The 14,338-nt window shown below is 44.1% G+C and overlaps 1 protein-coding gene across 2 annotated transcripts; it reads left to right on the top strand.

Annotated features, from left to right (window-relative positions):
* The first annotated feature begins 1,213 nt into the window (after positions 1-1,213).
* Positions 1,214-12,499, top strand: TMEM35B (transmembrane protein 35B). Of its 2 annotated transcripts, XR_015744753.1 has the most exons (4): positions 1,214-1,344; positions 4,007-4,187; positions 7,552-11,174; positions 11,659-12,499. XR_015744753.1 is itself a non-coding variant. In XM_026702673.2 (3 exons), exons 1-3 carry the CDS (start codon positions 1,237-1,239, stop codon positions 7,680-7,682), a joined length of 420 nt encoding a protein of 139 aa, XP_026558458.2. In that variant the 5' UTR covers positions 1,214-1,236; the 3' UTR covers positions 7,683-12,499. The 2 variants fall into 2 exon arrangements, 1 of the variants encoding a protein (XP_026558458.2); XM_026702673.2 differs by having other exon boundaries at positions 7,552-12,499.
* The last annotated feature ends 1,839 nt before the right edge of the window (positions 12,500-14,338 follow it).

Raw genomic sequence — 14,338 nt, 5'->3', positions numbered from 1 at the left:
TTATTTCGTGAAAACAATGTTATGCAGTGGGGAGAGAAAAGGTTAAAAAAATACAAGCAAGCTGCAGCTAAGAAAACAGCGGTATTTCATTTGCATTATTTACTATTCCTGCTACATCTTTGCAAATTGTCCTTGCTTCACATTTCATACACTTACTCCATTTCCTACACAGGAACAAAAACCGCACGTAAGAAATGTTCTTGCTCTGCAAGCAAGACTTCTACTTTTCTTTTCTACAGTGCTTAAATGTTGCTTTTTAATTGCTTTTGGTAATTATGAATTGATCACTTAAATTTTATGCAACATAATTTCCCCTCACTGTGATACCTGCCTGCTGAGTTTTCTCAATTTGAAGACACCCAGCCCCATGAAATGTTGCAAGAAAACAAACTCAGAGGCTAACAAGATAACAAAACTTCCTTTTCTTCACAATGTCTGATGGAGCCACTGTTCTAATCTCTCCACTTTCCTGTTTCCTTCCTATCTTCACATCATTCTTAACTTTGAGTTTCATGGCATTCTGTCTCTGTACTTTGCCTTTTCTTCACCTCTCCTTTATGGGTGTGTTGGTTTTCTGACAAATGAGATTTATTCACTGTATTTGACCACTCTGGATGCTTTGCAATTAAAAAAAGATCTACCCCACCCCCTCAAAAAACAACAACCCCAAAGTAACACCAAACCGAATCTTAAAAAGAGGCTTTTCCACCTCTGCCCTGAGAAAGGCTCCAACCCTGTCGCTTCCTGGAACGTTATGCAATGTATTTTGGGGGGTCACTTTTTCTAGGAACCCGCGTCGGCCTGGCAGATTTATTTCTCCAGCACGATCTCTTCCCCAGATCAGATTTGCCCCAACCCTGCTAGCCTTTCCAGCATTCAAACCCCGGCTTCGCCATTCAGCCTGGGATCCTGAAACGCACCAGCGCCGATCTCTCTTTCGGAGCCTGGCCGTCACCCTGCAGCTCTGCACGTGCTCAGGAGCCCTCTCTTCCGTCCCATTAAGCCGCCCAGGGTTGCACCTTTTGGCTTCAGCAGGGAAACCCAGCACCGGGGGTGGGGATGGGAGGGGGAAAGCGGGCGCATTACGCACGGATGGTTGGCTGGCAAAGGGCAGGCGGGGCAAGCGGGAGGCGCCCGCCTTGCTTAGTCCGGGGCTCCTTTCTCCGCCTCCGGTTCCACCTCCTCCGGCTGCCCGCCAACGGGCGGGAAAGGCGGGAGAACCAGCCGAAGGCGACGATGGCGCTGCTCTTCTCCGCCCTCCGCGTGTTGCTGGGCCTTTTCTTCGCCGTCAGCGGGGTCGTCAAGCTCACCGACCAGATCGCAGGCGACGCCCACCGGCAGCTGGTGAGCGGGGCGCGCCTCCGAGGCGGGAAGGGGACCCAGTCCGGGCCGCCGCTTGGCGATGCAACCCGCAAGTCGGGCGGTGCGGGGGGGGGGGGCTGCAACCCTCCGCACCGCCCACCCCCCAGCCTCCCAACTCAGCCCTGATCTAGCCAGATCCCCCCCGCCGAGCGGATCTTCAGGAGAGCCTCCCAAGTCTGAGGAAAGGCCCGCTATGGCTTCCATGCCATCTTTAGGGGAGCTACGCAGGGCGCGTCGGCAACTGCTCGGCGAGCCCATTTCTCGCAATTATTTCGGGCGGTTGGGGGGGGGGGGGGGCTCGTCCTCGCTTCTCGGTCCTTAACCTGCGACTAAAATCCCGATAACCGACAGAGCTTTGGCCCCACCTGTGCAGTGATGTCGCGCGCGCGCGCGCTTGGAAAGGAAAAGGGGGCGCCGCTTTCCGCCTCCTGCACGCCGAGGGCTTGTTTGCTTTCTTTGGGAGGAGGCAGGGGATTCCTTTCTCTTTCTTTGCCCCTGGGATTTCTTTGGCGCAACTTTATCTTTTCCCCTCCTCTGGGCTTTTTAAAAAAAAATTAAGAACACAAAAGCCATCTCTCCCCCCCCCCACACACACACACATACTCACACTCAATCTCTCCCTCCCTCCCTCCCTCTTTCTCTCTCTCTCACACACACCCCAAAGAGGGAGAGACAGAAACTGAGGTACACACTCCCCCCGCCAAGCCTATCTCTCTCCCTTCTTTCAGTTGGATTTTTAAAATGGGATTTGGGTCTTAAGACATTTGCCCAGGGTATCTCAATTGGAGGTGGGGGTGTTTTAAAGCTGGTTACAGTATCATCGTATTTAATGGGGTTTTATTCTGTCCCCCCACCCCACCCTCACCCCCAGGTGTTCTGGCCATCTAATTTATTGGAGACTTTCTGCCCTGCCTCAGTTGATGAAATTAGCTGAAGAGTTGAAGAGCCTCTGAGCTCACAGGACTGCCCTCTGTGTAAACGGCCTGGGTTTGTACTCCAAACTAAATCTGGGAGTTTCTCTGGCCTTTGGCCAGCTTTCCATTTGTAGGAGCATTTTTGGCGCCTTAAGGCTGATGTTTGAATTTTGGTTGTTGGGGGCGGCAGAGAGCACATTGCAAGATTTTTGGGGGGAAACAGATAGCTGCTTGGATCCAATCTGGATCGTTCACCGGATCCAGAGGTTTACTCGTCCGAGTTTTTGGACTTGTGCTGGAGGGAACTTTTCTCTAGCAGAATGTTTGCATTGAGACAAGAGAGCTGCCTGTTTCTCCCCCCTGGTGAAAATGACTTTGTAAATTAAAAAAAAGAAAAGAAAAATGGGCTGGAGAGGAAGAGAAAACATTCTTTGAGTTAAGATGAGCCACAAGATTTTAGAGAAGCAAGATTTTTAAACCCACTTGCAGATTGGTTGGGATTGTTGACCATTAAGAAATAATTAAGACCTTACCAGGATGCAGAATAGCAGGTGGAAAAGATACAGCTGAAGGAACATGCACAGAGTTCTTGCCTTACAACCACATAGATTTGCCTATGTGATGTTCAGTGAATCACACAACTGTTAAACAAAGTTGACTTCCCCATTGACTTTGCTTGTTGGAAGCTGCCTGGGAAGGTCTCAAATGGTGATTGCTGGAGCTGATGCGCACATTTTTGTAAATAAGGCTAATTGCCAAGTGCCAGAATTGCATTCATGTGGCCATGAGGATACTGGGACGGTTGAAAGTTCAAGGACCCATCACAGGTCACTTTTTCCAATTCTGTGTTAACTTTGAACAGTCAGCAAACAAATGGTCGCAAGTTTGTTTAATTTGTTCAATTTCTTCATCTCAGTGGATGACTTTGGGAAGCTTACAGTTCGAACCAATAGGTTACAGTTAAAAATATAAAAATGAGGCAGACCCAGGAGAAGGTGGAGTGACAATGTCAACTTTACAACATCATCAAATAGCAAGGGTTGAGGCTGCCAGAAGTGCAAAAACCAGAACTTTGTATTTCCCTGGACACCTGAAGTAGTGAAAGAGGAAGTAAAGAATAAAAATATTAAAAAAACATTTTCAAACAATAAAAACGGTAACACCCATAAATAACCAGGAAATGGGGCCCTGGACATATTCAGTGCGCCTGGCTCTGGAACATAGCCAAGGTTTTTAGGGCCTTCTGAAAGGCCAAGAAGGGTTGGGGCCATTCTGATCTCTGACGGGAGGGCGTTCCATAAAGCGGGCCACTGCAGAAAAAACTCGCCTTCTGGGCCCTGCCAACTGAGATTCTTTGGCTGACAGGATCTGCAGGTGCTCATTCTGCTTGACTTGGTTGGAAAAAAAAAGGCAATTCCTTAGTTCAGGAGCAAGGAACTATGGCGCTGTTATGACTTCTGGACTTCAACTCCCACAATTCCTGAGCCAGCCAGCTGGGAGCTCTGGGAATTGAAGTCCACAGGGGACATGGTTTCCCATTTCTGCCTTAGGTACAGGTTGAGGGGCTACTTGTATCACAGCAATGCATGAATGTTTTTGGTGTGGTTTCTCCACTCTACTTGTCTGGATTATTTGTGTCTTTACGGGCTGCTAATAAAAATCGGGTAACCCTCTTCTACTCCTTAGTCATCATCCTTGCTTCTTAACACTCCTTTTCCTTCCTATGGCAGAAAACCAAGTTTGTGCAATTTGCAGACGTCTTCCCTTTGAAGGAGTTTGGGTATAAGCCGGAACCAGGATTGTACATGGAAATAGTGGGCTGGATAGAACTGATAGGAGGCTGCCTTTTAGCGTTCGGACCTCAACTGCTGCAGGAAATCAGCAATTTTGTGCTCACCGTGATCATGATAGGTAAGGAAATTAATGAATTTCTAACCGTGATCTGCTCTTGAATTATTTCTAAGATTATTTCGATTATGTTGGGTTGTGTCAAGTTAGGGTAGGTTGGTTGCAGAAGAGTAGCAGATTCCTGCCCCTTGAAGACCTTTGTACAAAAAGAGCTTTATCGTTTGTCAATCAGCTATTGTTCCCCAACCATTTACTGGCCCCCATTTGAGCCTCAGCCACTTATTTATTTATTTATAAAATTTGTTGGCTGCCCATCTTACCACAGGATAACTCTGGATGGCTTACAATCTTTTACACACACACACACACACACGTGTAAAGGTTTCCCTGTCACTTGTCTCTGATTCTAGGACACGATGCTCATCTCTATGTCTTGGTCGAGAGAGCTAGTGTTGTCCGAAGACAATTTTCATGGTCATGCCAAAGGTGCACAGAAAACTGTTACTTTCCCACCAAAGTGGTACCTATTAATCTACTCACATTTGCATGTTTTCAAACTCCCAGAGCTCAGATCTCAAACTGGGGCTATCCCATTGCCCAGAGCTCAGATCTCAAACTGGGGCTATCAGCTTCACCCAATGAGCCATCATGCCCCTTTAATATATACGTATATTAAATATATATGTATGTAGAGGAACCTGCCTCATTGTATATCAAGGGGGACTTGTGGAGAGGCTTTCCTCTTTAAATTTTTCGGGAATGCTCATTAGTCAAGACCTCACCTAGAAAAACAACACGTCCCTGGTGGTTAGTAAGGCTCAATAGAGACTTCATTTTCTTAGAGTTCTGCGGAAAAATCAGGTGGAACAATGGCTGATGACTTCTTTCTATCGGTCCACGACAGAAAGTATTTCCTTACATACTGTGTAACAGTATGGTATGCTGGTTTAACAGCCACGGACAGGAAGGCACTACAGAGAGTGATTAATTCAGCACAAGAAACCATAGGTTGCCCTTTAAATACCACTGGATGACATCGCCAGGTCTGGCCGTTTCAGCAGAGTGAGGAAGATACGTAGGGATGATTCACACCCTGGCCTTCTGCCACACCCGGGCAGAAGACACAATGGCATAGCCCGCTGGACAAACTGGCTTAAAAACAGCTTCTACCCATGGGCTGTCAGACTCCTAAAGACAATATAGCACCACAAACAGATTAATATGACAAATTTCACTGGTGCCGGTGTAGTGTATAATACGTATATACCATGATGTAAGATTATACACCACAGTAATGTACATGTTACACAGAATATGTTGTATATATGGAAATGTATGACTAGTTTTTTCCCCTAACAACTAGTGATAAGGATTATTCTTTATATTATTGATGTTTTCTTGTATTCTTGAATGGACTGCACCAGTAGGGGCTAAACCAATTTCATTGTATACATGATGTACAACGACAATAAAGCCTTTGAATTGAATGTATATTAAATTAATGGCAACCACTAAAATCCAATTACAGATGGGGAAGGGGGAGGCAGGGTGGTGGTAGAATACCTTTATTATCATTGCATTCTACAAATACAATGAAATTTGAAAGCTACTCCAGCACAGTGCCCCAAACACCACATCACAATCATACTACAGAGTATTTAAAAATTAAAATAATAATAATAATAAAAAACCTAGTCTAAATCTTATCTGAAACATATAGTAAGATAGTTTAAAAATGCTACTATATGTGCATTGTTTGATTCAAGACAATTATTGCCTTGGAAAAGAAACTATTTCTTAGTCTATTAGTCCTCATTTTAAGACACCTATAGCGTCTCCCTGATGGTAACAGTTCAAAATATGAATGGCCAGGATGAGAATGGTCTGTGGAGATTTTTAATGCTCTAGAGTGGAGTCTGGTCTTCACAACCTCTTCCAAAGAAGAAAGAGAGCAACTGGTGATTTTTTGTGCTGTGTTTATAACTCTCTGGAGCATCTTCTTATCCACTACAGGGCACCCAGCATACCACAAAAAGGATCTCTGTGTTATTTGATCAACCATCCTCCACTGTGCTATTCCCCCATTGGACTCCCAAGCTAATAGGAAAGGTCAGGAGAGTTAAGGGGTCGACCTCACATTGTGAAGATAGCATGTTTCGGCAGGCAGATGCAACTCTTCCTGGATCCTGCCAGTCAGAATAATCGGGCCAAATGGGGCTCACGGCATTCCTCCTCTGCCAGCACAGATGGGATGCATGGGCCAATACCAGGATGAGATGCTCCCTCAAGTAACTTACCTTGGATTCGAATTTGGCAATGCCGATTGCCAGAAATGCTTTTGCTTTTCTCAGCAGATTTAATCTCACTTTGGGGGAACTAGCAGACTGTTTCTGCCTCTGTTAAAGAGATCTTTTGGATCGATTTCAGTTCCCCAACTTAGAGGTCTTTCCTGTCCAGCTGAAGCATGAATTCATTCGATCCTTCCATTGTTCTGTTTAACTGACTTTAATCCAGGGTTCACCAAAGTACTCAATATCAAACCCCAAGAATTGATGGGATTATCCAAGAGGCTAAGGATGGTTGGGGGGGTCAATAGGTGGTTGATCAATGATGGAAGAATGGTTGAATGGCTCAACGGTTAAAAACACTGAGTTCGTTAGAAAGTTCTGACAACCTGGGTTCAAGATCAGAGGGCTGCATAATGGGATGAGCTCCTGTTCCTTGCCCCAGGTCCTGCCCATCTAGCAATTTGAAAGCATGCAAATGTGAGTAGATTAATAAGTACCACTTGTGTGGGATGGTAACAGTGTTCTGTGCACCACAGCATATAGGCATGCTGGCCAGATGACCATGGAAAATATCTTCGGACAATTCTGGCTCCCTTGGCCAAGAAACGGAGATTTGCACCCTAGAGTCCAACACAACTGGACAGGGAAACCTTTACTTTTTTAAATGAGGGAAGGCCAATTAGGTTTGGTTAATCTTTTGAGTGTCTATAGAGCTCCACATCAGTTTTTAGACCTGAAGGTGAGGTGGCTAATGTGAGATAGTGTTACTCAATGTTAGATGGCTGGCCACTAGTGAGAATGGCCTTGAGCCAGTCCTCCTCCTCCCCGCCCCCTTAGTAATGTTTATTAAATTATTTTCATATAATGTTTGGAAGCTGATGAACAGCATGAAACTTCATCAAGAAGTTGATGAGTTGAAGTGTCAAGGGACGCCTGCTTCAATTGGACTGGATCTCTATCACGTTTCTGATTTCTGTAGATAAAGCCTTGACTAGCAGCTTATTTATACATTAACAGAATAAACACGTAAAGAGAATGGAAACCAGTCCAGCTTGGGTAGTAGTCCAGCAGTTGGTAGCCTTTGATTGCAGTTTGGTTTTAGAATTCTGCCCCTCCTTTCTTTGTGTGTGATACTGCAGGTGCCATCTACACCCTCCTGGTTTTGAAAGAGCCTTTTGCCATGTGCGTACCAGCTACTGTCTCCTTGGGCCTTTTGCTCCTCCTCAACATCCGTGGAAGAGGGAAGTGTGTGAAGTCAAAGTCCGAATGAGGCAAGGAGGAGATCTGAAGAGATGGGAAGGATCCCAAAATGACGTTTTTGGAAGAACAGACAACTTGTGTTTCCCATCCTGCTCCCCCCGACTAATCAGATCATGTGGACTTTACAGTGTGTCATCCAGAAGTGGGGTTAGATTTTAACGGCCATGGCCTATTTTGGGTCCTGACTTAACTGCCCATTTTGCCAGTTTTCTATCCCTCTTTAGACCTGTTTGGAGATCTTGTCTTCTCTGCAAAACCAGTTGCTCTCTCTTTGGTCAGTGGATCCTTCTTGTGTCCAGGCAAGGAGATAACATGGATCAGAAGAAAATACTACGTTACAAAGGGCCCGGAATGAGGGTTGTGTGGGATTGTGGTTGGGCACCAAAGAATAACGTTGAGGGTAAAAGAGACCTCAGAATTCTGCAGAGTGATATAGTCAAAGGACTCAGATAGATCTTGCATCAGTTGCATATTGTACTGCTTCATTTCTGGATTTTATTAACTTTGCTATCAACCCATCTTGGCCTGATCTAAATTGGGACTTATGTTTGTTGGTTGAGGAAGTCTAGGTAATCACTATTCCTCATCCCTTTCCCAAAAATTAAATTTAATTCTATTTACCCACTTAAAAAAAAAACATTTGCATGAATCAAAGGTACTTTTTATCATCCCAATGCTGTTACTTGATCGTGAGTTTGGTGAAATAAAAGTAAAGAGGATTAATAGATTTCTTCTAATAAGCATGGTGTGATCTTGAGCCATTGCCATTTATAAGAAATAATCTGGGATTGAAATGAGATAGGTAACAAAAATCACTGGATTCTACGCAATACGCCTTTATGATAATTTGTAAAAATCAATAGATTCAAATTTTGTGTCCATATTTGGGAGATTGAAGGTTGATTGGGGGCATTTGACTTGTTTTTTTTAAAAAAACTGTTTAAACCAAATGGGGGTGGTTCAGTGCTTTGGATTCAAAGCTGAAAAGATGCTCCAGAGCAGAGTTTCTCACCCTTGACAACTTTTAAGATGTGTGGACTTCAATTCCCAGAATAGGGAGCAATGCTGGCTTGGGAATTCTGGGAATTGAAACCCACACTTCTTAAATCTTGATCTAATCTTATAAAAGTTAAACACAAAATACATAAACACTAATCTGCAAAAGAGACAATCAACTAGCCAAAAGGGATTGAAAAGACCTCACCAGATATCAGCACCCAGATGAGCATAGATTAACTCCAAAATTAACATCAGACCAACAATCAAGTAAACACCCCAATCAAGAAACTGCCAATAGCAATAGCACTTATCAGTGTTTTACAGCCCTCTATAAGTGGTTTACTTAGCAAATTGCCCCCAACAATCTGGTTCCTCATTTTACCAACCTTGGAAGGATAGAAGGCTGAGTCAACCTTGAGCTGGTCAGGTCAAACTGCTGACGACTGGCAGTCAGCAGAAGTAGCCTGTAGTACTGCATTCTAACAACTGCACCACCGTGGCTCATATGCCAAACAACTGCCAAACAAGCCAACAGCAAACAGCCTGACCCAAGAACCTCTAAGATCACCCCCACCAACACTGATAAGGGCAGTTTAGAATATAAACTGACAGCAAACCCCATTCCTTAGTACCGGTAGCACTGATGATGTTACCTAGTTTGGGGTAATGAAATGTCTGCAAGGTTGAGCAACACAGCTCCACAGAGTGCAAGCATTCGTAAAATCACTGCCTGCAACTCCTTAAAACTGAGGATTCTCAATTGGTTTCAAAAGGGATCTCATAGCTTTTAATAGTATGATCATGTGATCATGCCCGATCATTTCCCCCAAAGAAACAAGCTTTTTGAAAGGAATGTACTAGCAGTGCGTATGTGGGACAGTTGCCACTGAGCCTCTTGTTGCTGATACTGTTTTAAGGAAAGTGGAGCAAAGATACCTTTACTTGCCCGCATGTTTATTGAAATTCATAGAGAACTTGGTGGTGGAGGGACTTCATCTTGAAAGAACATAGAAGACTAGGGACTTTGGAAGAGACTTTGCTCAAGCCAGGAGACCCTGTTCCGTTGGGACAACAATGGCTGTCCAATCTCTTCTTGAAAATCTCCAGTGATGGAGGATCCACAACTTCCAGCGGTAACTGATTAACTCTTCGTACAGTCAGGAAATTTCTCCTTAGTCCTAGGTTGGAGTTCTATTTAATGATCTTCAACCTGTTACTTCTTGTCCTGTCCTCAGATGCTTTGGAGCAGTGACCCCCAACCTTTTTTGAACCAGGGACCGGTTTCACGATTATTCTTCCACGGACTGGTACCTGAGTAACGTGAGACTCCACCGCCATCGGGACGGTTCTTCATTCAAAGCTGCCCCCCCCCCTTTGACAAAACTAAGGCGCGAGCACCCAAACGCCGCTTTCCAACTGAAAATCCGGAAGCGCCGTTGAAACAAGATGGCGGCGCCCAAGCTTTGCGGCCCGGTAAAAAATGACCGGTGGTTGGGGACCCCTGCTTTGGAGAATAGGTTGATCTGCTCTTCTGCGTGACAGCCCCTCAAGTACTGGAAGACTGATATCATGCCGTCCCTGGTCCTTCTCTTCGTTAGGCTAGACATCCCTATTCCCTGGAAAAAGTTCTGCCTTGTTGGAACAGAGATTTGACAGTGTTTTTCTTACACAGCTCCAGAATGGTTGATTAGTCGTTGGCTGATTTTATTCACAATTTGTACTTCTGGAACTAATATATACAAATCTGAATGTAACTTTGGGTGCTTCAGACTTTGCAACGCTGGTCCTCTATCAAATGATGCATACCAAAATAGGTCCTGTAAGGGAAATTGCATATAAAAGGGAAATGATAGAAAGATGATGCCAAACACTGAAAATTGCATACAAAAAGGCATGCAGTAAGGAAAATATTTGGAAAACATTTCATCCGTTAGGAAGAAGTGAAAAGTACAACATTTTCTATGCCCATGAAAATGATTCAAGTTATTTCATGCACATTTTTGTGAAATCAAAATGATGCCAAAAATAGAATTGGTCCTTTAAAATGGTCAGAAATGTATTCCTTCGTTTCTCACAAGAATTCATTATTTCCATAACAATTTGCATATTGTTTCATTCACCTTGGTTAATTTGCCAGCCAAAAGTTACATTCAAGCAAATGTTTTAACATTGTTCCTGCAAACACTTTTTTTAATGCTGGATTTACTATTTGGCTCATGTATGCCTTAATTTTTTCTGATGCTGGTTTTAACCTCTCAATGATTTGTAAGGATTGTGTCAACACATGCTTAATTTGTTGATGCATTTTGATCCTGTTTTTCATTGTCACTGGGGTTTTTTTTTATGGAGGGGAATGTTAGAGAAAAATTGTGGTAGACTCTTTAAAATAAAATTTAAAAATAAAACAGTTGTCCCTGAGAACGAATGAAATTTGTAGTGGACTCTTGTCTAATTGTAACCCAAGTAATGCCCAACTGGAGACGTATCTCTAGAAGGCATGGGTGTAGCCACTAAACTAAGTTTTAATGTGAGAATTATTATATGTGTGGTAGTTGTGCTCTCACAACACACTTAACCCGTTACAAATCTTAGCAGTTACATTTTCACATACTAAGCTTGCTTAGGCTTGGTTCTTTAGTGTGTTTAAGGTCTTGTGTTAACCCAGTCTTTGGGTTAATTTATAAGGAGCCTCAGTGGTGCAGTGGTGAGAATGCTGTGCTGCAGGCTGCTTCTGCTGCCTGCAATTTGGCAGTTCAAATCCCACCAGGCTCAAGGTTGATTCATCCTTCTGAGGTGCGTAAAATGACCCAGATTGTTGGGGGCAATAGGCTGACTCCAAACTGCCTAGAGAAGGCTGTAAAGCACTGTGAAGTGGTATGTAAGTCTAAGTGCTATTGCTATTTGTTCAGTTGAACACACTGAAAAATCAGCTTCCGGTGGAAAGTGATCCTTCTCTAAATCTAGAGAGAGTGCATTTAACCCAAGAGTTCTCAAATCTGTTTGGCTGAAAGGCTAACCCTTATTTAAGACTGCCTCTTAACTGACCAGGTTCTGGGGTGGTTGAAGGAACCAGACAAATTCAGAAGTTGGAGAGGCTGCCACAAAGAGGAGGGGGTCAACTTATTCTCCAAAGCAGGGGTTGCCAACCTTTTGGACCTTAGGGACTACCAAACTCATAATTTTAAATCCTGCAGACCACTAATATGAATTTTGACTGGCGTTTTCCTAGGGTCTAAGTGATACAGTCGTTAAGTGAGTTGCACCTCATTTTATGCCTTTTTTGTTGTTGTGGTCGTTGAATGAATCTGGGTTCCCACACTGATTTACTCTTCAGAAGCCTCCTGGAAAGGCTAGAAATGGCAATCCTGTGACCTTGGAGCAATCATCGTAAATATGCTGACTGCAGAGTACTGGAAATGGATCACGTGACCTATATTGTGACTGTCATAACTGCAAGGACTTTGTGAGTCACTTTTTCCCAGCTCTGTGAAAACTGAACAGTTGTTAATTGTAAGTTGAGGACCAGCAGTAACAGCATCTTAGGGACAAAGTGATTGTTTGTTTGAAAATTGTTACTGAAACAAAAAATGTTAAAATGCATTAGTGTCATAATATTAACATATTATGATTTTAATAACGGGGTTGAAGATTTGTTTCGTGTGATGCATTTGAGCAATATTGTTACCAAAATGGTGAAAGGGCGGGTTTGTCTTCCTTTGAGACTCTTCTGCTCAGTTTATTCAGGTTGTTAAGCCATAAAAGTGTTTACTTTGTGTTTGGTGAATCCCCCGATTGGTGTTTATGCAATAAATATGGACGTGTAACCCATCTCATTTGCACGCACTATTCAGCTTCTTGGAACATGACACAAGCCCATTTAGCAGGAGGTAATCTCTCTTATTTGCATAACTTCTTTAGATCCTCTCTTGTTAACCCTGATGGTCTGATTCATATAACAGGCCGGCTTTGCACAACGTGTTATCCAGAACCATCTATAATCCTATTGTGTCTTTTTTTTTGACCTAATCTAGGATGTTGTGCAAACCAGAGCCAGGAGATGTGTTTCTAGGTTTATTGGTGGGGTGGGCAGAGGGGAAAGAGTCAAGGGCTAATTTTCTGTGTTGTTTTCTTCACCACTCCTCTGCCTCCGATGGTGAGTGACATGCAGAAAAATTCTTAAAATGCCTGGCGGATTAATCTGAGTTGATCCCCCTTCCCTCTTTTGTCCCACACCCTCCTTGCGTATCGCAGCATGCCCCACGAAAGGCATTTTTTTCATCGGCTGTGGCCCAGGCTTCAAGGTTCCTTTGATGCTACGCCTCTGTGAAAGCTCTTAAATCCGATCTCCTCCTCTCTGTCTCCTTCCTGCCCACTTCAGCAGCTGTTGCGCTTGGGAAGCTGAGCTTCCTAAGGGCTGCGTTGACGCTCCTTTGAGGATTCCCTTTGTTGCAGAGTCCAACTGCGCTCTGCCACCCATCTTCATGGCTATTCCCTGTTCTGGTAGCTGGTCTCTCTGTTCCTGGTTTGGCTTCTGTTTTCAGGTGCTCAGTCCTGCTTTCCTTCCAAGGCAAAAAGGTGAGAAAGCCAAATAGGTTGTACGCAGCTTGAGGGTGTCTCTGTTGCTGAGACAAGGGGAAAAGAGTTCCTTGAATATCGGTACAGATAAGCATGGTTTGAACCTGAATGAGATATAAGCAACCTCCTGGGGACACGACAGCAAAAGAGGTTGGAGCAAGTGGGAAAAGATGTTTGGGAGCCTCAGTGGCCGATCTCCTGAGTGCAGGCAAGGCTGGGATATTATGAGCATTTGGGGAGCTGTAATTCCAACCTATTTGGAGGGCACTGTGCTAGATTAGGGAAAGCTCAGTGGTGGGATTCGAAGGTTTTTACTACTGGTTCTGGGGGTGTGGCTTGGTGGGTGTGAAAGCTGATGTACATATGATTCCTTGGTTCTGAGCTTCGGGGCGGCGGGCGGGGGTCCTTGTCAACCTTTTAAGATGGATCAGAATATGAAACCAAAATTATGCCTGCTAATGCTGTAGTATTTTTATTATAGGTTTATAGGAACAGAAGCTTGCAAGTCTGAGTATGTTTCCCTTCCCTCCCTTTGTCTTCAAGAGGGAGGGTTTTGTCAGATTACAGGACTTGGATTTTATTTATCTGATGGTTGGCTTGGTTGTGGCTCTTCTTTCTGTTCATTCAGAGTTAACCTTATGTCCATTATAGCCCTTGATCAAGTTTTTCTATGATTCTATCCTTGCCTGCCTATCCATCCATCCCATCCATCCATCCATCCATCCATCCATCCACCCACTCGCCCATGTGCCATAGGAGAGAGAAATACCTGCTGTACCTAGGATTGAAGTGCGAGGCTAGTATCCTCACCCCGGGCCACCATGCCACGGGGTATACGTATGTATATGTGTATATTTCAGAACAGAACAGAATACAACCACATAGGGTGCATATGCTAACATGCCACATCAGAGAAAGACTGGAATACAATACACTTTGCTGAAATTTTCAACGTACTGCAAGTTGCTTTCCCTTGTTTTCCCTGCATGCTTCAAATTTTCCGGTATTCGTTCCAGATGCTTAACCTGGTTACTGGATTTGTACCAACGTCTCCAGATGTCAGATTCACACAATGCATGCAAATTGAGAATA

Source organism: Pseudonaja textilis, chromosome 10 (assembly GCF_049901715.1).
Source record: "Pseudonaja textilis isolate UNSWEBS1 chromosome 10, rPseTex1.2, whole genome shotgun sequence".
Taxonomy (NCBI): domain Eukaryota; kingdom Metazoa; phylum Chordata; class Lepidosauria; order Squamata; family Elapidae; genus Pseudonaja; species Pseudonaja textilis.
The sequence above is the reverse complement of the archived record's forward strand: the minus strand, read 5'-3'. Positions and strand labels throughout refer to the sequence as shown.

Bases quoted from the DNA above. Each gene is read 5' to 3' on its own strand.
- TMEM35B (XM_026702673.2), top strand. From the start codon at position 1,237: ATGGCGCTGCTCTTCTCCGCCCTCCGCGTGTTGCTGGGCCTTTTCTTC. The intron at 1,345-4,006 runs GTGAGCGGGGCG...TTCCTATGGCAG, and splicing joins GCGACGCCCACCGGCAGCTG to AAAACCAAGTTTGTGCAATT. The intron at 4,188-7,551 runs GTAAGGAAATTA...GTGATACTGCAG, and splicing joins GCTCACCGTGATCATGATAG to GTGCCATCTACACCCTCCTG.